Genomic DNA, 24,515 nt, shown 5'->3' with positions numbered 1-24,515 from the left:
TGGTTTCTCCTCCAGTTGTTCAGGTCATCTGCCACACCATTTCCGCAGTCTCTATTCCTCCTTCTGCATACGCTTTCTTTCAAGATGTTTTTAGTAAGACCGAAGCTGAAATCCTTTCTCCTCATCGTCCCTGGGATTGCCCTATTGAGTTAATTCCTGGATAACAAATTCCTAAAGATTGGGTTTACCCACTCTCTCAGCCTGAGACTCAGGCTATTACTCAGTAGATCACTGGGAATCTACAACGCTAATTCATCAGAAAATCCTCCTCCCCGGCCAGAGCGGGTTTTTCTTTGCCAAGAAGAAAGACAGTTTTTTACGTCCCTGTATTGACTAGCGTTCACTCAATCATACTACGTTTAAGAACCGTTATCCGTTGCCCTTATCTCTGATTTGTTCGACAGAATCAGCGGATCCCAGATTTTTACTAAACTTGACCTTCGAGCAGCTAACAATTTGATTTGAATAAGGAAAGGAGACGAATGGAAGATGGCTTTTAACACCAGAGATGGTCATTTTGAATATCTTGTGATGCCCTTTGTATTGCACCTGCAGTCTTTCAATCGTTCGTCAATGAGATTTTCCAAGATTTACTGTACACTTCGGTAGTGGTCTATCTGGATGATATTCTGGGGCCTGATTCATTAAGGAACTTAAATTAAGAAATTTCTTATTTAAGTCTCCTGGACAAAACCATGTTACAATGCAAGGGGTGAAAATTAGTTTTCTGTTTTGCACATAAGTTAAATACTGACTTTTTTCATGTAGCACACAAATATCAACTTTAAATTTCAGTGTACAAATAAGCTATCAAGTATTTGTGTGCTACATGGAAAAACAGTCAGTATTTAACTTATGTGCAAAACAGAAAACTAATTTTCACCCCTTGCATTGTAACATGGTTTTGTCCAGGAGACTTAAATAAGAAATTTCTTAATTTAAGTTCCTTAATGAATCAGGCCCCTGGTGTTTTCCAGGGATCTCTCCTCCCATCGTGCTCATGTCAAAGAAGTTCTATCCAGATTACGCAAACATCATCATTTTGAAGTGTCTCAAGTTCCTTTCCTTGGATTTATTATATCTGGCAAGGAGCTACAGATGGACCCTGCTAAAATCTCCGCTATTTTGGATTGGCCTCGGCCCCAGGGTTTTAAGGCAATTCAGAGATTTATCGTTTTTTTTCAACAATTTATTCAGGATTTCTCGACTATCATCGAACCCATCACGGCATTAACCAGGAAGTCTGCTAATCCTAAAGTCTGGTCCCCGGAGGGGATAACAGCATATCTTACTTTAAAGAAGGCCTTCTCCTCTGCCCCTGTTCTTGCCCAACCTGATCAGGATCAACCTTTTTCCGTTGAAGTAGATGCCTCATCTATTGGTATTGGAGTGGTACTCTTTCAAAGATCCTCGACCGGCATTCACACTCCTTGTGGATTTTTCTCTAGGCGGTTTCTTCCCAGTGAAAGGAACTATGGGATTGGGGACAAAGCATTCCTAGCTGTTAGATCCACACTCGAGGAATGGCGTCATTTATTGGAGGGCGCTCTTCATCCAGTTTTCACGGATCATAGAAACCTTGTATTCATTTGTGAGGCTCACTGTCTTAACCGTCGACAGGCTCGTTGGGCATCCTTCTTTGCACGGTTCAATCTGGTCCTTACCTTCTGTCCTGGAGTTAAGAACGGTCGAGTGGATGCACTATCACGTTCTTTTGACGATTCTGACCGTCTGACACTTTTGGAGCCTCAACCTATCATTGACCTCTCCAGTATTGTAGCACTTACCAGAGCTAAGACCTGTACTCCTCCTACTGGTTGATCCTTTCTGGAAGCCCATTTAAAACTCAAAGCTTTACGTTGGGCCCACTCTTCTCGCAGTGCTGGTCATGCGGAAGAAAAGAAGACTACTGTATTACTTTGTTATCGGTTCTGGTGGCTCTCTATTCACTCGGACATTCAGAAATTTATTGCTGCCTGTACTACCTGTGCCCAACATAAGACTTCCAGAATAGTTCCTGCCTGTTTGATTCACCCTCTACCCATTCCGGTCCTGTTGCCAGGCGACCGATGACATCACGCCGGCATCTCATTGGCCACTATCTCTATTTTAGACTGACTCTGACACCATGCTGGTGCCAGAGTATTGGGTCATTCCTGCTCCAGCATTCCTGTGTATTATTTGGCTTGTCGTGACTATTCTCCTGCTCTCCAGTGTTTCCTATTGACCTGGCTTGTCCGACCACTCTATTGTTTTCTCTCTGTGCATTGATCCTTTCTGGAAGTTACCGACCCGGCATGTCTGACCATTCTATTGGATTCTTCCCTTGTACCTCCGCTGCTAGCTCATTACAGATCCGGCTCACCTGACTACTCTCTTTTGTACCTCACTAAGCGGCTCAGTAAAGGACCGCGACCTGCGCGTCTCACGCAGCAAAACCCATACCTCCTTGCTGGGGTTCCTGGAGAAGACCAGGGGGAGTGTTAGGATCCTTCTACTTGAGCTGCACCAATGTTAGCAGGTACTCCTCCTATCAGAATTGTGACACTCTGGAACCACTCCTTGCTCCAAGAAGTCCGTTTCTTTCTTATTCTTCTTTCCCTGCAGTTAGGGTGTTTACAGTGTTCTTTCCAAGGTGAGAAGTAACAAAGCATGAGCTTTTCGATTATTTGTAAGGGTGATCATTATATTTCAATAAATCGGAATAAGTATAGAGTTGTGTACAGAGTTGCCGAATATACACTATACACAAAGCTGAACAATGGGATGAATGGCAATTATGATATTTCCTGTTTCTGTATGTATGTTTGTGGGTGCTGTGTGCGCTGAGGTTCAGCCCTTTATTTAAATTAATTTAGTATATTGCTGCTGGGACTACATATATCTGTACAGTGTGTATGGAGTCACGATCATTTGAGCCGATTGTTATAACTGACAAAAATCAGAAATCTGGGGGTATATGTATCATAGTCCGGTTTTTGCATCCCGCGCGAGATCGGCGAGTTGACAGCTAAAATTTAAAGCGGCACTGGCTTGTAAAGGCAAGTTTACCTTTACAAGGCAGCACGGCTTTAAATTTTAGCTGTCAACTCGTCGATCTCGCGCTGGATGCAAAAACCGGACTATGATACATTTACCCCCTGATGGTAAATCATGTAAACTGTGTATAGTGTGTACGTATGAATTGGCATGCTGATCGGGACCTTCAGTCATTAGTAATATTTTTGCGATATCGCATTGGCAGAAATTTTCTATAGTGTGTACCTAGCTTTAAAGACCTCACATTCCATAGGAGTGAAATTGTTGCAGTGTCCATTAGAAGGATTCAACTCCAAAGCTATTTGGACACTATGTTCTAAAAACTTGTTTATAAATCAAGATCAACTGGTGCCAAATCCATAGGCTGCATGAATACAGCAGGAGAAATGGGAGAATATTATTTTTTACATTTTATAGCTGATTATAAGGGAAGCTGTAGAGGAAATCCCACCACTAGTCATTGGTGTTAAACACAATCTGTGTTAACCACTTGTCCACCTGGATCAATGCAATCATCTTTTCGGTCAATTGACTACATGGATGGACAAGGGTAAACCGGAGTGCTATAGGTGTCCTAATTGTATAATATGTAATAGCCTTCTTGAATGATGAACTTTTAGCGTCCTCATTCAATATGTTTGTTCAAAATTAAATACTGATTGACCTGCACCAGTGATTTCATGGCCTATATCCTAATTTTCTTGTATGAACTTCACTATGTGGATAAACCTGTGTGTTCATTTTATGGCTAATCACAGATAGTCCAACAGGGATGTTTTGTAATTAAAGTCTGCTCATAATTCTGTTTCTTAGAGAAAAGACTCTCTTCCTTCTCTAGGTGCTATTCTGAATTATAGAATACCACCTTTGATGAGAGGAAGTGATTGTGCTAAGAAATTTCTTAAGTTGAATCTTTGAATTGAACATTTTGGCCCCTAGAGCTTGAAGTTAACACTGCTTTCAATGATTTTGCTGTGTCTATGCCAGATTGCTTTTTGAAGGGGACATAAGAGAGCCATGTTTTCGTTGTCATCTGTATATCTTATGATATTTTTATGGATGAGATGATTTTTAACACCTTATTTTTTTTCTTGCATGAAAATTGAATATGATAAGATATGATAGGGTTTTGAATATGCACTTCATGGACTCAGTCAGTGCTTGATTTGTGATTTACTTTTTATGTAATTGTTATTTTCTGCGTATGTGTTGAATTTGTAGCAGTAATATATTGCAACATTTTTTATGTTTAGATACATTGCTTTGGTTACTATTACTAGTAATGTCTACAGCAATTCTAACGTGTTGTCTTCAGCACCAGTCAGTGGAGAGGAAATAACTTGTGTTTTTGAGTGCATATTGTGGGTATATCCTTTCTTTTTTGTGTATCTTGTTATTTATTTACTTTACTGCACCACCCTGTATTGGATTATTGTTCTTACTAAGGGTTTTTAAGCAGACTAATTTTGCTTAGCCATTCGTGTGTTATTTTACCAGAGAACATCTACTTGCTAGATTTGCATTTTTTTTCAAGATGACTCAGTGGAAATACATTCACTTTAATTTTAAAATCAAACCAATGTGTTATATATGTTGTGGTAAAATACACAGCATCAGCCATCCCTCATCACTAATGACTCATCAATGACCATTTATCCCTTTCCCTGACATAACTTGTCAGTACTCACTGATTCCTCATCTCTCTTCATGTGTTGCTTATTTTTCTAGAGAAATAAATCTCAAGCAACAATATAATCTGCAACACACAAAGAAAAGACTTATTGCTCCTGTAATATTTCTTAGATAAGCTGTCTACAATGCCGCTAGCGGTTTCTATAGTGTTACAAGCACTGCCAGCTCTATTGTCATCATTCTCTACATTTGATCCCTGGATTTTTATTGGATTCTTAGACAGTCTGCCAAGCAAAAGCAAAAACATAGTGGGCCTGAATCAATAAGGAACGTAAATGCTGATATGTGCCGTATTTTCCGTAACATCGCTCTGTGCATGCCCAAAAACTAACCATACGGCAGAGAATGCAGCAACGCCCAATTCATCTTTGAGCACAAAGGACCCTTACTACCGCCCACAATTTGAGGGGAGGAGCGGGGGGGGGGGGGGGGAGGGTGTATGCACATAGTCAATGTACAGTAAGGGTGTGCAACGCTCGAGCGCACACAGCAACAGCTGCATCCAATTCAAGCTTTGGGCATCTCCGTGGTACATGATTTTCAGTAGTATCACTTGCACTAGCTACAGGTCTGGTGTAAGTGCCGATTACTATGATTACTATTGATGATGGCTGTATACCAAGCTAGAACATGTGTTTGTAATCAGAAACAACTGTAAAAATGCATTTTATGTACAGTAGACATTCATAACATTCTAATAAATTTATTTTATGGAGGGAAATAAAAAAAAACCAAAACCTTTATTTTTTAATTAATTAAATAAATAATTCATTTAATTATTTCTTTATTATTAACAAGTGACATTAATTGAATTTTTTTTATGGTTGTTCTTCCACATATGCATTGGACGTATCCTGCAGTGTCTTATCTGTTAGGGCAGATCTGACCTAGAGCCGTATTCATCAATAGATGTATCTTTAGATCTGTTCCTTGTTGAATATGGGCGTGCGTATGCCCGAGGTACGTACATTTATAAAAAAAACACACATTACATTTGTTTTGCGTTTCTTGATGAATAAGGCCCATAGTGCCAGACCATGGTGTATTAATAAAAATAGTCTTTGTCTATAGTGTATTGCCTTTCATAGAAAAAAAGTGTTGCTAGATTCTGTTCTATGTTATTATTTAAATAGAATGGTTGTGCATCAATAAGACACAGATGGTTTTTTCATAGTTTAAATAATTGTTTGGAATACTGGTGACATTCCCACTGGAGATGAGTAATAATCTGTGGATGATGTGATCTCAGAGTGTGAAGTGGGGCTCATTTTTTATTTTATTTTTTAAAAAATATTTATCAGAACTTTTTTCATGCATGCACATCTGCACTGTCAGCTTAACTCTTTGGTATTTTCACTGCATACTGTGCCTTTGTATTGCAATTTTTTGTAGTGATTTGTAGTGGTTAATGTTTCAGTGCAGCAGATTCAGGGAAAGTTCAGGATTTTCATATATATTGTGACATAAGCACTAGGAAAGCGATTGAAGGCAGATATGTATCCAGGGCTGCCAAGAGGAATTCAGGGCCCGGGTACAACAAATTCATGGTGCAAAGAATCTTTGGTGTGTAGTAATACATTCAGGGGCGTGGCAATGTGTCGTTGGGGCGTGGCTAGCCTAACGGCGGTGCAAAATTTTTCGTAGGTGTGGTCAGGCATTTGGGGGCGTGGCAAATGCACCATTGGGACGTGGCTAGCATCAAAATCACTAGACTCTCAATTCGCCAGAGCGTCACATATGTTCAAGCACTCCTGACTTTCAGGACATCTACCACCACAGTGTAGTATACAAAGAATGCAGTGTGTACACAAACAGTTCAGTCTTGGCCTGCACCTTACATTGGGCACAACATTCACAAAAAATTGCCATTGTCCCTACTAGAATCACATTTCACACACTGTGCTGCTCTCTCCTACCTGTTCTTCTCACTTTCTCCACCTGTGGCTGCTGGTTTCTTTAGTTGTGGCTTGTCCGGATCCAGGAATGTTGAAGGACCTATTTTGAAAATAAAATGGCTACATTTAGAAAATTACAGCCAGCTCCGGCGTTAAATCAATAGCACTCACGTTTAATAATTAGGCCTTCCTCCAGCCCCAACATTAAAATAATACTATTCACATTTAATAAATAAACCTATTTCCCTTCCTGCAAACAGCCCCAGCAGTACCTATTTCTTGCAACCATCACTGCCATTAAATAATTCATAGTCACATTTAATAAATAGACCTCATTTTCCCTAAACTCACCCCAACATTCAATAGCCCCCAAACCTTTTTTTCTCCTCTGTTCCTCTCTCCTTTTTTTCCTCCACTGTTCCTCTTTCCCACTTTTTTTTCTCCTCTGTTCCTCTTTCCCACTTTTTTTTCTCCTCTGTTCCTCTCTCCCACTTTTTTTTCCTCCTCTGTTCCTCTTTCCCACTTTTTTCCTCCTCTGTTCCTCTTTCCCACTTTTTTTTCTCCTCTGTTCCTCTCTCCCACTTTTTTTTCCTCCTCTGTTCCTCTCTCCCACTTTTTTTCCTCCTCTGTTCCTCTTTCCCACTTTTTTTTCTCCTCTGTTCCTTTTTCCCACTATTTTTTCCTCCACTGTTCCTCTTTCCCACTTTTTTTCCTCCTCTGTTCCTCTTTCCCACTTTTTTTTCTCCTCTGTTCCTCTCTCCCACTTTTTTTTTCCTCCACTGTTCCTCTTTCCCACTTTTTTTCCTCCTCTGTTCCTCTTTCCCACTTTTTTTTCTCCTCTGTTCCTCTCTCCCACTTTTTTTTTCCTCCACTGTTCCTCTTTCCCACTTTTTTTCCTCCTCTGTTCCTCTTTCCCACTTCTTTTTCTCCTCTGTTCCTCTCTCCCACTTTTTTTTTCCTCCACTGTTACTCTTTCCCACCTTTTTTTTCTCCTCTGTTCCTCTCTCCTTTTTTTTCTCCTCTGTTCCTCTTTCCCACTTTTTTTTTTATTCCTCTGTGGCTCTCTGCTTTTTTTCCTCCTCTGTTTCTCTCTCCCCTTTCTTTATAGTACTTTCCCTCTCTGTTTTCCTCCCCTTGCCTCTCTGTTTCTTTACTTACCTTTTGTCAACTTCTTTCCTTTCTTTTCTTCTCTTCTGTCTCCTCTACTGTCTTGTTTCTTCATGCTGGCTGCGGCGCTCCTCACTGACTGACGGGCGTGACTGGATGACGTCACGCCCGGCAGTCAGTGTGAATGGAGAAGAGGAGAGGAGGGACACGGCGCCGCGCGATCACGTGAGTATCGGGTTTTTTTTGTTTGTTTTTTTATTCCAGCCCCCCCCACCAACGAATATCCCCCCCCCCCCTGCGGAGAAAGAAAAGAAAAAAAACGCAAAAAAGAAAATGCTAAAAAAAAATTTAAAAAAAAATTAAATTAGCGGAGAGGGCCCGGCCCGGGCCCCCTGGCATGGCCGGGCCCGGGTAAAATGTACCCACTCCCCCCCCCTTTCGGCGGCCCTATATGTATCTCAAAGGCTTCTGTCTTGTAGGTTTTAAAACCCCAGGGACATTGCTGTGTTTGGGAAAACTTGCTCACAGGTTGTTTTCAGCATTAGGAAAAACTGGTAAAGGGTTATGAATGGAGAGAGAAGGGATGGAGAGAGAAGGGCGAGCTCCATTCATAAAGCCCATTTCAATAAGCTAGCACAGCGGTTCCCAAAGTGTGCTCCGCGGCTCCCAGGGGTGCCGCGGCGCTGTCACAGGGGTGCCGCGGGCTAGCCATAGATAAAAAAGAACACAAAAACTTACCAATCCGTGCGGCGCCGGGACACAGCATCCTCCTCTCTCACGCAGCTTGTCACTGAAGCTTGTCACCTATATATGTATATATATACCTACAGTCAAGTGTTAGGAACCCCTCCAGCCGGCACAACACAACCCGGAATCTACTCTGCCAGTCAGGTGTTCACTGGAGCCCCTGATGGTGGGGACAGACTGGGCTGCAGACTGACAGAGGGTCGTGAAGTGTGTACCGACTGGGGAGAACCCAAGCAAGCGGAGTGGAATCCAAGCAGAGGTCAGGGGCCTGCAGCAGACAACAGTACCAGTATACAAGCTGAGGTCAAGGGTCACGAGCAGACAGGGAGGTCGGTATTCAAGCCAGAGGTCAGGGTCACGAGATTCACAAGCAAAGTCAAAATCCAAGCCAAGGGTCATACACGGGTAAACAACAGCAAGTCCAATAGACAGGAACAGGGCAGAGAGCAGGTACAGCAGACTGGATACAGAGACTATAACCGGCAATGAGGCAGCAGACCTCATTGCCTTAAATACAAATACAGACCAATCAGGAGTAAGATACACTGCTGCAGGCTAATTGCTCATACAGAGCAGGGCCAATCAGGGCTTGTCCCTGAAATACCAAGATGAAGGCTAATGCCTGTAAATCAGACCTCTAATTAATCAGCCCACAGGCTGCCTGTCATGCGCATGCGCCCGCCTACCGCCGGGACGCAGCGCTATAGTAGAGGCGTCCGGCCGTTGCCCTGGTGACGGCCTGGCAGGAATAGGAAATGACGTCCCGGTCGTCAAGGTGACGGCCGGGACGCCAGGGGGAGCCAGAAGCGAGCCGCGGCGGCTGTGAGTACCGCCGCGGCTCGTGACATCAAGTCCATAAATATTGGGACGACACAATTCCCTTATTTTGGGCTCTATGCAGCACCACAATGGATTTGACATGAAACAAACAAGATGTGCTTTAACTGCAGACTTTCAGCTTTAATTTGAGGGAATTTACATCCAAATCAGGTGATGAGTGTAGGAATTACAATGATTTCTATATGTGCCTCCCACTTTTTAAGGGACCAAAAGTAATGGGACAAACTAAACAATCCTACATCAAACTTTCAATTCTTAACACTTTGTTGCAAATCCTTTGCAGTCAATTATAGCCTGAAGTCTGGAACGCATAGACATCACCAGACGCTGGGTTTCATCCTTGGTGATGCTCTGCCAGGCCTCTGAAAATGTCTTCAGTTCCTGCTTGTTCTTGGGGCATTTTCCCTTAAGTTTTGTCTTCATGAATTGAAATGCATGCTCAATCGGATTCAGGTCAGGTGATTGACTTGGCCATTGCATAACATTCCATTTGTTAGCCTTAAAAAACTCTTTGGTTGCTTTTGCAGTATGCTTCGGGTCATTGTCCATCTGCACTGTGAAGCGCCGTCCAATGAGTTCTGAAGCATTTGACTGAATATAAGCAGATAATATTGCCTGAAACACTTCAGAATTCATCCTGCTGCTTTTGTCAGCAGTCACATCATCAATAAATACAAGGGAACCAGTTCCATTGGCAGCCATACATGCCCACGCCATGACACTGCCACCATCATGCTTCACTGATGAGGTGGTATGTTTGGATCATGAGCAGTTCCTTTTCTTCTCCATACTCTTCTCTTCCCATCACTCTGGTACAAGTTGATCTTTGTCTCATCTGTCCATAGGATGTTGTTCCAGAACTGTAATGGCTTTTTTAGATGTTGTTTGCCAAACTCTAATCTGATCTTCCTGTTTTTGTGGCTCACAAATGGTTTACATCTTGTGGTGAACCCTCTATATTCACTCTTGTGACGTCTTCTCTTGATTGTTGACTTTGACACATATACACCTACCTCCTGGAGAGTGTTCTTGATTTGGCCAACTGTTGTGAAGGGGTTTTTCTTCACCAGGGAAAAAATTCTTCTGTCATCCACCACAGTTGTTTTCCGTGGTCTTCTGTGGCCTATTTGTGCTCGCTTGTGGGAGAGCTTAGAGAAGAGTATATAAGTATACTATTTCCCTAATTACCACCTAAGATGAACTGTCTGGAAGCTTTTGCATGAACTATACCTAGTGTCCCTCATTTGCAACATATTAGCACATCACTTCCTAAAAACAGATTCATATGAGTTAAATCACAATATGTTCAGTCTCCCTGCAATGTTTTCTTAGATGATTACACATCTGCAGTAAGAAATGCTGCTCAAAGGATTAATTACATGACCCACAATGAACTTTAGAGAATGCTCATACATCATGTCAAGCAGTTCATTGCTCAGGTGGAAATCAACATGTTCATTAATTTAAAAAAAATCCTTTTCTGTGTCAAACATATAAATATGTTTCCTAAATAAAAACATTCATTCAACAGTGTGAAGTTAGCATAGTGTATCATGGGAGGTTTCTTGCCAAGTTCCAGACTACAGATAATTAATGATGTGATTGAAATCTCCCATGGTCAGTTCTCTTCAGTGACATCATTGATGAAGAGTCCTGGCAGTGGGAGTAGAACAAAGATATAAAAGATATGTTTGGAGGAAATAATAGTCAGATGTCTTCTAGTGAACATTTGATTTAGATTTAAGGTTTCCATTGGGAACTCTTGGCCAGTTTTAAGTGCAAGCCAAATTAAATTCTTAAATGTGTAAAAATTCAGCTTGCACTGATCTGAACTTTTATATACACTTTTAGCTAGTGATTTAGAAATATGTATTTTTTATTACCTTAGAAATCATAGTGGTGATGATAAATACAACTCATAAACCTATTTTGGTCACCGTGCAGCCTTCAGGCACTTTATTTAGGCATCTATTTTTAGATGATGCTTTACCAAGGTGCTCTTTATTCATAGCTTCTCTTATCCCCCTTAACGTTCTAATTTCTGTGTTCCTCACTCAGCTTTGGGACCTGAACTTTACCCATGGTATGTGCCATTTTCCAAAAGATGTTCCTTTTTGTTGCTCTCTTTTCTGTGGGCTGCTGAAATCAACTCAGGGCAGTAAAAGTAATAATTCAAAGTGCAGAAGTTTATGCTGTTTGCACCTATATTTTTACAAATGTATCCGTTTTTAAAGGGAAGTGCACAAATAAAATAGAAGCTTTAAAATGGAAAAGGGAGATTTCTTTTTACGGAATGTAATTATTTAAATGCCCTAGCAATGGTGCAAAGGTGCATTTAGGCAGGCGTTCCCCAGTTAATGGGTCGGTGCATTTAGGCAGGAGCTCTCCAGTTAATGGGTCGGTGCATTTAGGCAGGAGTTCCCCAGTTAATGGGTCGGTGCATTTAGGCAGGAGTTCCCCAGTTAATGGGTCGGTGCATTTAGGCAGGAGTTCCCCAGTTAATGGGTCAGTGCATTTAGGCAGGAGTTCCCCAGTTAATGGGTCGGTGCATTTATGCAGGAGTTCCCCAGTTAATGGGTCGGTGCATTTAGGCAGGAGTTCATCAGTTAATGGGTCGGTGCATTTAGGCAGGAGTTCCCCAGTTAATGGGTCGGTGCATTTAGGCAGGAGTTCCCCAGTTAATGGGTCGGTGCATTTAGGCAGGAGTTCCCCAGTTAATGGGTCGGTGCACAGCCTTTTCCTCTCTGGAAAAAATTATCTGGGTAGTAAGAGATGTCGAAACCCAAACTTATCCCCTATACATTTAATGAGACAACTATCCTGATATAGGCAGAACAGTCCAGATTCTAGGGCCGTTGCTAACACAAGGCAGTCGTCTAAGACACAAGGCTTTAGGGGCCACCTAAATTACAATGAGTGATATATTGTCACTTATTCAGTGTATTTATTGTCACTGTGATGCTCCCTCACTATGCACTGACCACTGATATGGAGGGACAGTAGTAGATATCTTCTTACCTGTGAAGCTGCAGGCCACTGTTCATTTATGTTGGTTATGGGCTAGGAGTACAACACCAGGCTTTGATGTAGCAGATGGACACCATACTCCCAAGAGCAGAACATGCTGTTCCATCCCTGCTGCACCCAAGGTAAGAAGTGGGGTAGCGCCTGACAGAATAGGAGGGTGGCCCCACCTAGGGCATCCAGGGGGCATGTGCTGGCACTGCAGTCAGGACTTTTGTACTGATTGCCACATTGTTGGGAGGTACTTCCTGCTCTGCATAGCAATGCACAGGTGTTTTCATGGGTGGGGAAGGTTGTTTGCGGTGCTTAGTGCCTCAGTGCTAAACACCCTCTAGGGTATGTGGCACAGCTCTAACATGACATGTCCACACCCCAAGCTGAACGAGTTTAGGCCCTTTCTTGGATAGTGTCCCAAATTGCAAAGAGGAATGTTGGGGCATGTAAAGGAATGTTTTATGCTAAATGGGGGCAGAAGTGCTAAATGGCGCTGGAGTAGGATAATGGTGAAAGCCATCCGACGGCCTGCAGAACAACAGCTAAAAGGAAGCCTGTCCTATGCCATACCACCACTTTTCCCACTATCTTCATTATAAAACCATCAAATTCCATTCATTTACATTCCCATTACATTTTTCATACTGCCACTTCTAAATTTCCACTTCAACCATCGGGTAGATGGATTTTAGTTTTGCGCGCTGATTTCTTTTTCTGCAGTGTGTTAGTTGTGTAAATAAAGTTGTGAACATTTTATCCCAGTACTGAGTGAGTCATTTCTTGGTTAAGCTTTTCACAGAGGGGCGCCAGCTGGTTGACCTTTAGCCCCTTATTGCAAGCACAAAAAATAAATGCAATATTAAGCAATGGATGCAAAGTGAAACTGGTTTTAAATTATCCAATTGTCAACAGTTCCTCAGTGTTCACTTTTTAGGTCAGTAATTCAGTGTGGAGCATCTTGTAAGAAAATCTTTGCACTTCTTTTTTTTGTGGCCATGGGTTCACTTGCGAATTGTAAAATACAGCAACCTTACCTATTTTTTATTATTTTACTGAAAGTGTCATTCTTAGAAATGATTCATTTCTGTGAGTATATCTGATAAAGTCTCACCTTTACAAAACTAATCTGTGAGGTATGAATTTCTTGTATTATAGTTTGGATGTAATCCTTTAAAATGACAGACACTTGTTATGATATTTCGTAATCTGCAATGTTAGTGTTCTTTTAAGCGTGTACCAAGTAGTTTAGCTAGGATTTTAATATCTACAGCAGTGGTCGAAGTAGAAATTTAAAATGGCTGGTATGGAAATTTTAATTTGCCGATATGGAAATTTAAAATTGCCGGGATGGAAATTTAAAATTGCCGATATGTAAATTTAGAAGTGATGGTATGAAAAATGTAAGTAACTGGAATTTGATAGTTTTACAATGAAGGCAATAGGAGAAGTGGCGGTATGGCATACCACTGTATAAACCTCCATTTCGACCACTGATCTTCAGTAAGTAAAGATATGGGTCTGTATAAGGAGAATTAGTAGGGAACCCTCTGTGTTTTGGTAGTACCATATGATAGCTTATTGAATAGAGAGCACATGACTCAAAAGCCACATTGTATATTTTGAGAAAGGAAGGGGCCATAAAAGTGAATGTGGTGGCCAAATGCACCCAGGGGCTGACTGGCAACTTTTGGTCTGAGGGCAAACACAAGCAATTGGCTATGCCCTTCTACCAGTGTGCTGCATGTGCAAGTACAGCCAATGTCCTCCTATCACTATCATCATCTCAGGATGATGGTAGCTGAAAAAAATGCTTTATTTATTTAAATTATGTATTTTTTCTTTCTTTTTTTTTAAATAAAGTTTTATTTTTTTACCATTTTTTCAACTTTATTTATTTTTGTATTGAGGAATCTGGGACTGGGAGCCCAAGCTGCAATAAGTGGTGATAGAACATCTTTCATACCGCTGCTGTTTGATAAATAGATCCCAAAAGGGTTGTATTACTGGAACATATTCAGACAAATAATTGTTATACGTGAGGGATCAGTATTGGGTCCTGTCCCTTTTAATCTTTTTATGAATAACTTTATAGATGTTCTAGAATGTAATGTGTCCATATTTATAAGGCTTTAGACAAACTGGCAAAGGGGGCCGTAACATAGTAGATGTAATGTAATGTAGTTATGTATGTAGTTAAATCTAGGGTTATGAACCCAGGCTGGGGTACTAACTATGCTACTCATACAGTAATCTGAATAAAAGCAGGAAAAACTGAGAGGAAAAATGATTTTGGATTTAGGAACACTAGGGGAAAAATTCAATTGGCCGCGTTACTGTAAAGAGTAACGCGGCCTGCACACTATTACCGTTTTTAGGCTAATAGTGCACTTAAATACCATTATTATGGTAATTTCAAAGCCGACTTTTTGCGGTGCTAATCTGGGGGGAATTGAATTTTTTCCCTAGGTGACAGAAGCAGCATACAGTCTCAGTCATCAGTTGTAAATACAATCCTGCGGTGTAATAAGATGGGGGTAAATGTATGTGATGCAAGCATAGTTTTAACATTATATGAGTTTAGTTTGAATATAGGTTTTGGGCACCTCATTGTAAGAAGTACATAAATGTACTCGAGTGGGTTCAAATACAGGCAACCTCATTAATAAAGAGAACAGACTCCAGTCATGGCCAAAAGTTTTGAGAATGACACAAGTATTGGTTTTCACAAAGTTTCCTGCTTCAGTGTTTTTAGATCTTTTTGTCAGATGTTGCTATAGTAAACTAAGTAAAATTACAAGCATTTCATAAGTGTCAAAGGCTTTTATTGACAATTACATTAAGTTTATGCAAAGAGTCAATATTTGCAGTGTTGGCCATTCTATTTGAAGACCTCTGCATTTCACCTTGGCATGTTGTCAATCAAGTCTGGGCCACATACTGACTGATGGCCGCCCATTCTTGCCTTATCAAAGCTTGGAGTTTGACAGACTTTGTGGGTTTTTGATTGTCCACCCACCTCTTGAGGATTCACCACAAGTTGTCAATGGGATTAAGGTCTGTGGAGTTTCCTGGCCATGAACCCAAAATTTGGATGTTTTGATCCCTGAGCCACTTATTTATCACTTTTGCCTTATGGCAAGGTGCTCCAACATGCTAGAAAAGGCATTGTTAGTCACCAAACTGTTCTTGGATGGTTGGGAGAAGTTGCTCTTGGAGGATGTTTTGATACCATTCTTTATTCATGGTTGTGTTCTTAGGGAAAATTGTGAGTGAGCCCACTCCCTTGGCTGAGAAGCAACCCAACACATGAATGGTCTCTGGATGCTTTACTGTTGGCATGACACAGGACTGATGGTAGTGCTCACCTTTCCTTCTCTGGACAAGTATTTTTCCAGATGCCCCAAACAATCTGAAAGGGGATTGATCAGAGAAAATGACTTTACCCCAGTCCTCAGCAGTCCAATCCCTGTACCTTTTGCAGAATATCAGTCTGTCTCTGATGTTTTTCCTGGAGAGAATTGGCTTCTTTGCTGGCCTTTTAGACACCAGGCCATCCTCCAAAAGTCTTCACTTCACTGTTCCTGCAGATGCACTCACACCTGCCTGCTGCCATTTCTGAGCAAGCTCTACACTATTGGTGCCCCGATCCCGCAGCTGAATCAACTTTAGGTGAAGGTCCTGGTGCTTGCTGGTTGTTGTTGGGCACCCTGAAGCCTACTTCATAACTATTGAATCTCTCTCCTTGAAGTTCTTGATGATCCGATAAATGTTTGACTTAGGTGTAATCTTACTAGCAGCAATATCCTTGCCTGTGAAGCCCTTTTTTGTGCAAAGTAATGATGACTGCACGTGTTTCCTTGCAGCTAACCATGGTTAACAGAGGAAGAACAATGATTTCAAGCACCACCCTCCTTTTAAAGCTTCCAGTCTGTTATTCTAACTCAATCAGCATGACAGAGTGATATCCAGCCTTGTCCTCATCAACACTCTCACCTGTGTTAACGTGAGAATCACTGACCTGATGTCAGCTGGTCCTTTTGTGGCAGGGCTGCAATGCAGTGGAAATGTTGTTTTTGGGATAAAGTTCATTGTCATGGCAAAGAGGGACTTTAAAATTAATTTCAATTCATCTGATTATTCTTCATGACATTCTGGAGTATATGCAAATTGGCATCCTAAAAACTGAGGCAGCAGACTTTGTGAAAAATAATATTTGTGTCATTCTCAAAACTTTTGTCCATGACTGTAGACTAGATGGTTAAATTATAGAGAGAGCTTTGAAAAACTAGATTTATTTACCTCAGAAAACAGGCATCTTAGAGGTGACCACATTAATATATATAAATAATGGATATCTGAGGTCAGTAAACCAAGGACCATACAGAGAACCAGGGGTCATCAGTTGCAATGGAAGATAAAAGTTTTCACCATTAACATAGGAATGGCTTCTTTACTGTAACAGTAGTTAAGCTTTGGAAATCCTTACCATATTTGGTGGGACACCAAAATCCACAAATAACTTTAAAATGTTTTGGATTATGGGGGTTATTTATCCAAATTATTTAAATAATTGCCATTTTGGGGAAAATTAAGGAATTTTTCCATCTTGTGAGGCTGTCACACTAAAGGTTTGGTTTTGGTTTCCTCTGGATCTATACAACTTGGGGATGGTATTGATGGTTTGAAAGGTTGAACGCGAGGAACCTGAGGATAAATGTATCAAGCTGAGAGTTTTCCGTCGGTTTTGAAAAGTGGAGTTGTTGTCTATAGCAACCAATCAGATTCTAGCTATCATTTTGTAGAGTGTACTACATAAATGATAGCTAGAATCTGATTGGTTTTTCAAACTCGCCCGAAAACTCTCAGCTTGATACATTTACCCCCTGGTCTTTATTAACCTCACTATGTAAATGTATACAAACAGCTGTAATTAAATGACTTTCACACTTTTATGCAGTTGTTTTCCATCTTAAAAATTGCTTGTAAAACATTGAGCTCTATGGCAGAAAAGTACTTTGTATAGGTGTAGTAATGGTAGTAGTAGTAGTAGTAGTAGTAGTAATAATTATATCTGTATAGTATATAAAATTGCATAGAAACAAAAAATGAATTAATGTAACTGGTGCACTCTAAATATTATAGCTGATTTTATTTCATGTAACATTAAAAAAGTTGTGCTTGAGAAAAAAATATATTGAAGTACATTTTTAATTATGTTTTAAAGACCTAATAAGTAAATGAATTGTTTGGCTATGTGAAAGGTTAGGATCGGTGTGTAGATACTACACACGTGTGCTTCCTAGCAACATGTCATGCAATATCTTTCAAGCAATCTGTTTTTGGCAATGTGGAGTATGACAGAATAAGTTCTCGTTGAACTAGCCGATGGCTTGAGCTCATGTACCAAATGTCAATTTTTCAGAATGATGTAAGCAAGTGTTATATAATATGCAGCTCGTCTAATCATATCATATTACATTCCCACAGGCTAGGGAGGATGTTATCCATATGCTAAAGACAGAGAAGACTAAACCTGCAGTTTTAGAAGCTCATTATGGGTTTTCAGCTCCAGAGGATGTACTGCGGGTACTGCACAGGGATGCTCTCCTAGCAAAGGAAAAATCCATAGGAGAAGATGTCTATGAAAAGCCAATGGCAGAGGTATGTCTTATGATTACTATTACATTTCATTACATTTTCCTATATAAAACTTCCTTTCTCAGTGTCCTTACTTTCTTTATTGACCTTTTTGCCAATGTGGAAAAGCATGACACGTTGGGACATCAAGTAGGTATGACATTATGATTCTAATAGCCTTGCTTTATAGAGTCTCTTCATTGCAAATCTGATCCTAAATGTTCACTGTATAGCAGTGTTTAGTAAGTAGAGCAGTGATAGTTCTCAAATTTCAAGACTTGTTATAACTGAAAAATAGAGATCTTACATTGTACTATCTATCTATCTATCTATCTATCTATCTATCTATCTATATCTACAGTATCTTTATATAGTATCTATCTATCTATCTATCTATATCTATCTACAGTATCTTTATATAGTATCTATCTATCTATCTACAGTATCTTTATATAGTATCTATCTACCTATCTATCTATCTACAGTATCTTTATATAGTATCTATCTATCTATCTATCTATCTATCTATCTATCTATCTACAGTATCTTTATATAGTATCTATCTATCTATCTATCGTATCTTTATATTGCATCTTTCTATCTATCGTATCTTTATATTGCATCTATCTATCTATCTATCTATCTATCTATCTATCTATCTATCTATCGTATCTTTATATTGCATCTATCTATCTATCTATCTATCTATCTATCTATCTACAGTATCTTTATATAGTATCTATCTATCTATCTATCTATCTATCTATCTATCTATCTATCTATCTATCTATCGTATCTTTATATTGCATCTATCTATCTTTCTATCTATCTATCTATCTACAGTATCTTTATATTGCATCTATCTACAGTATCTTTATATTGTATCTATCTATCTATCTACAGTATCTTTATATAGTATCTATCTATCTATCTATCTATAGTATCTTTATATTGCATCTATCTACTGTATCTTTATATTGCATCTATCTATCTATCTATCTATCTATCTATCTATCTATCTATCTATCTATCTATCTATCTATCTACAGTATATTTATATTGCATCTATCTACAGTATCTTTATATTGCATCTATCTATCTATCTATCTATCTATCTATCTATCTATCTTTATATTACATCTGTTTATCTATTACAGGTATAATTCCATTTCATATATAAAATTACAAATGTAAATGTATTATATATAACAATAGTTACAATTGAAACCAGAAACATAAAAACACCTTTTTGATAATGTACATAATGCCTTTTTATTTTAGGTGTTCGTTTCCCTTTAAGTAATTGAGATGCTGTCCTGAAAACTCCATGTATTGTATGACACTTTAACAGGTTCTACCTTAATAGTGAGAGAATATTAATACTACCCACATTGCACTAAGACATGCATCTAATCCAGTCACGTCAACCTGCTGTCCTTACGAAAAGTCAAAGTGCTCAATCATGGACTGTAGTCAGAACAGGATTTTGGATACGGTTTGTAATAATGAAATGTGATTTATTGAGTGAGGTTTGTGACTCTTCTGTACATAACTAGTATTAGTAAGCCATATGAGGCTACCTACAAATAGTATAAATTACAAAAATCTAGCAACAGAAGTATGTTATCAAACTGATAACTCAATACTTAATTTACATATAAACAACAGAGTGGATGGATCTACATTCTTTTTATAGCTATGTCTAAAAATAATTTGACCTAAGTTATATTTAGCAATAAATTCAGGATATCAATTCCATTAATAAATTCCTAGTCATATTAAAAATCTTGAGCTACAGTACATTCCTGTTTAGAATCAAGTTTTAATGAAGGTGTGTTTTGTACTAGTCAAATGAAATGCCGGGATCTATTGTTACAAATAATATTACATGAAAATCTAATGTAAAAAATATTCTCTATTAAAACATACATTTTATATGTAACTGGCTGCTGAAGACAAAAATTGTTTTTGTTTTTGGAACGAACATTGCCCATTCACATGGCCTAAACATTAAAACTGAGCAAAACAAGCTTGGGCTGGTTACAGCTATTGAGTGGAGGACAACAGTGTGGGGTTTACTCACAAAAATTAGTGGTAATTTGCCACAGCCTGGGAGCACGGGTCTGAATCCCCTAGGGGAATTGGGTCCACATAGTAAATTATTAGTAAATAGCCATACACTATACAAAAATAGATTTGGCCAGATTCATTAAGGAAAGTAAGGCAAATAAATAAGTAGGTTTTCTCCGGGACAAAACCATGTTACAATGCAAAGGGTGTAAATTAGTTTATTATTTTGCACATAAGATAAACACTGGCTATTTTTTTATGTAGCAAAGTTGATCTAGGACATGCCTTACCCCAACTATAAATCTGTCCCCACATATTACATTTACCCCCCCCCCTTCCAATGCAACATGGTTTTGCCAAGGTGCAAAGTTACTCCATTTTTTTGCTTTACTTTCCTTAATGAATCAGGCCCATTATTAAAAGAAACGCTCCCTCATTCTATTTTTTCTTGTACTCATCATTTTGGGATCTTTTTTTATTCTGTCTTGAAGTAATCTAGGGGTTAAATTTCTGTCAGACAATGCTCTTAGTGAAGCTAATAACTTTTGGCACTAGTCACTATAAACCACTTACAGGGGAGCTAGATCTGCCACCTCCATACATGCCCTGTTTTGAAACCTTATTTCAGATAGAGGCACTTTACACATATCTACTATTACCTTTTTTTAAGAAATGAAGCCCTGAAAAAGCAATGCTCAAAATACTTTAAAAACGTATGCATACTTTGAAATGCTTTTAGAGTGCTTTTGAATTGTTCATTTTTCAAGACTCCATTTAAATAAGGTCCTGCTCAACACATCAAAATCATGTTTCCCTTGGAAATGCGCAGTTCAAAAGTAGGAACATATGGACAACAATGACTGAAAACAATTAAACCATGGCTAGTAAACACTACTGTGTGGTTATTAAAATAAAAATAATTCTATTTTTTTTCTTAAATTTTTCCAGCTGGACCGACTTGAAGAAAAGCAGAAAGAAACATATCGACGAATGTTAGAACAGCTACTTCTGGCGGAGAAGTGCCATCGTAGAACTGTTTATGAACTGGATAATGAGAAACGGAAGCACACAGACTACATGAACAAGAGTGATGACTTTACCAACTTGCTGGAGCAGGAGCGTGAAAGGTAAGTACAATAAATAAATTGTGTATGGATGCTATGCTTCACACTTAGCATGCAAACTCTTTCTAGAGTTCATGTTTTCTGTATTGCCTCTATCGTGCTCCTGTCCCCTACATACAGTGGAGGCAGCCATTTTGAAAATACAACCTATCATTTCAAGTGCCTCAGTGTTGTTGCTGCTTCACATTGACAGGCTGCATTCTAGTTAATATTTGTAAACTGAAATGTATCATTTTGATGTTCCATCTGACCTGACCACTGATACCTTTAATCAGTGGAAGTGTCCTTGTCAGGACACTTGAGTGAAACAAACATCACTCTTTGCTTCAAGACCCTTCAAGATCCTCCAGCTGTTTCTGAGGTTTGGACCCAGCTCTCCAGTACCTCCACTCTGCCCGCTACCCAGCAGCTCTGGTCAGAGTGATAGGCCAGGGGGGATCCATCCTGTCACAACACCTTTTATAATTTAATTGCTCTTGTATGGGAATGCTACAGGCAGGGCCAGATTTATACCTGTTTCTTAAGAACTATTGCATCACCAAGTCTCCAGATTAGAGTTTGGAATGGAGAAACATTTGACTACCAGGCAGTGCTTGAAGTGGGCCAATATGTGCCAGTATAACATAGCGGAACTTTCTCCCACTTCCTTTTGATATTTTTTTAAAGAGTTTTTTAAGGGGCTACCACCTTCCTTGAAACATTTTAGTGGAAAAAATACACTGCAAAAAAGCCATCAATTGATCCACCAGCAACACTTTATGTACACCATACCAGATACTCAATTCTCGCTTTTACTAAAGTCCTGCTCAAATTGTAGGCCGCTGTATACTGTATATTCACATTCATCAATTACATATATTCATACCTCCCAACATTTGGGTAGGTGGCCTAGGGACATGAGGCGGGACTATGCAATGATGGGGGCGTGGGCAGGTAATGATGGTGTTGTGCCTAGCGCTTTTGAAGTGCTAGGCTGCCCCATTCTCTCCTCCCCTCCACTCCAAACACCTTCATTGCTGTGCGCACTGGTCACCTGTTTACTGCTCTGAGCAGCAGTAAATAAGAGATACTCCCCAACCTTTCTACCCGCAGAACAAAGCTGTCTCAATTGAGATGGCGGAACAGAGCGCTGAAATTGGGACTGTCCCAATCAGGTTGGGAGGTATGATATGTTTTCTAGAACTTAATTTAAGATTTAATTTTGTATCCTGCTGTGTATTTTTTCATTTAGACTGCAGAAATGAAAGAAAGGTTTTCAAACATAGGTGAAAAGTCTATGAGAAACTTTACTATGAATATGGAGTCCAGAGTGTTTTGCATAGAAAAATTGCTATCGCAGATGACAAGAAAAACAGAGAAATGGTCAGGCAGGGGAGTGAGAGGCTCAAGTGGGTAACTAGGGGAGTGAGTGGAGCAGGGTGGTAACTAGGGGGGGAGAGAGAGCAGCAGGGGGTAACTAGGAGAGAGAGAAGCAGGGGGGTAACTAGGGGAGAGAGAGAAGCAGGGGGTAACAAGGGGAGTGAGAGGAGCAGGGTGGTAAATAGGGGAGTGAGAGGTGCAGGGGGGTAACTAGGGGAGAGAGAGGAGCAGGGGGTAACTAAGGGAGTGAGAGGAGCAGGGGGTAACTAGGGGAGGGAGAGGAGCAGGGTGGTAACTAGGGGAGTGAGAGGAGCAGGGTGATAAATAGGGGAGTGAGAGGAGCAGGGGGGTAACTAGGGGAGAGAGAGGAGCAGGGGGTAACTAAGGGAGTGAGAGGAGCAGGGGGGTAACTAGATGGAGTGAGAGGAGTGAAGGGGTAACTAGGGAAGTGAGAGGAGTGAAGGGGTAACTAGGGAAGTGCAAGGAGTAGGGTGGTAACTAGGGGAGTGGAATGAGCACTAGGGGAGTCCTGTCACTACCAATTAAGGTAGTGACAGGAGCACAGGGGTAACTAGAGGAGTGAGAGGTGCAAGGGGATAACTAAGGGATTGAGAGGAACAGGGGAGGTTACAAGGGGAGTGAGAGGAGCAGAGGGGTAACTAGGGGAAAGAGAGGATCATGGGGTAACTAGGGGAATGAGAAATACAGAGGGAGACAAGCGGTTACCTGGAATGTAGGTAAGGGCACATGTTGAAAGTGAACGAGAAAACAAAGGAACTAGATAAGTTAAAGGAGAAGGGACAGATGTAAGGGAGAGGGAGAGGTGAAGAAACACAGGAGAGACATTATGGAAAGTTGGAAAGTTGAAGGGATATATGAGGAAATGTAAGCATACAAAGGATACATGAAAGAGATGTAGGAAGAAAGGCAACATTAGGTAAAATGACAAAGGAGACATGGGGGGTGTAGGGACAAGCAGCAGACTGCCCCTAAGCTCAAAAAAACACCCTTGTTTTGCCACATGGCACCTGCCAACCATATTGAACAGAGATACACCTTCAAACTTCATAAGTATCGGGACAGCTAGAAAATAGGTAAAGCCTGTATCTGCTGGCAATCATTGTTTTAATCTGTGGTATCAGGTCTAAAGTCCTCTGAGAGTCAGCCTAAAAAGAGACTTCATACTGTATGTAAAAGACAGAAATTCTGAGTTTTGTGAATATTTTGGCATAGAATAAATTGTGTGTTTTATTTGTTACCCTTGTAGGTAACCTGCACATATCTGCTAAATAAAACCAGCTATGACCTGGTCACACGGATGATGGGCTGTGATTCAGTTTATTATGTGTACGCTGCGTGTTTCAACCATTTACCCCAGGAAACAGCGATTCTGCTGATCATCCTGCCACAATATACATGTAGGAAGACAATCACATTTTGATGGGAGAATGGAAATTTTTGACTGCATTATATAAAGTATTTTATATAATATATATATATATATATATATATATATATATATATATATATATAAGATTAACAAAATTATAGCTATATTTTCATTGAACACACTGCTTTAGCTGTTTGACTATAAATGCAAGGCGTAAACACATTGGAGGGCCGTTTGACCTCATGACTACTATTACACGAATTTACAATAGTTTTCATGGAATAGACGCCAATTGAAGTTTTTTGTGACTGCTGCTCCTGTGGAGATTTTTAAATAAATATGAGAAATAGTTCAATCCTTATCAATGAGATAATGATTGAATGTGCCCCACGGAGAGGTGTCAAAGATTGTCAGGGAACCCTGAATATATGTATTATAGATCAATGCACTTAATTAAACACTTTTTGTTACATTTTATTTAGAATAGCAGATACAGTTAAATGCAGGTAATATCCAACAAGATCTAGAAAAATGTGAAAAGTATACAAAATATAAATCAAATATACATAGTAAGGCAAACACAAAATTATTAAAGTA

General features: G+C 39.8%; 1 protein-coding gene across 4 annotated transcripts in view; it reads left to right on the top strand.

The window, feature by feature from the left end:
• Positions 1 to 24,515, top strand: part of FILIP1 (filamin A interacting protein 1) — a 157,824-nt gene that overhangs the window by 96,456 nt on the left and 36,853 nt on the right. For all 4 annotated transcript variants that reach the window (XM_075202643.1, XM_075202640.1, XM_075202642.1 and 1 more), the window contains exons 3-4: positions 17,826 to 17,999; positions 20,994 to 21,172. In XM_075202643.1, coding sequence (XP_075058744.1) covers positions 17,826 to 17,999; positions 20,994 to 21,172 — 353 coding nt within the window. The remainder of the gene's footprint in view (positions 1 to 17,825; positions 18,000 to 20,993; positions 21,173 to 24,515) is intronic.

This window comes from Mixophyes fleayi, chromosome 3, assembly GCF_038048845.1.
Source record: "Mixophyes fleayi isolate aMixFle1 chromosome 3, aMixFle1.hap1, whole genome shotgun sequence".
Taxonomy (NCBI): Eukaryota; Metazoa; Chordata; class Amphibia; order Anura; family Limnodynastidae; genus Mixophyes; species Mixophyes fleayi.
The sequence above is the reverse complement of the archived record's forward strand: the minus strand, read 5'-3'. Positions and strand labels throughout refer to the sequence as shown.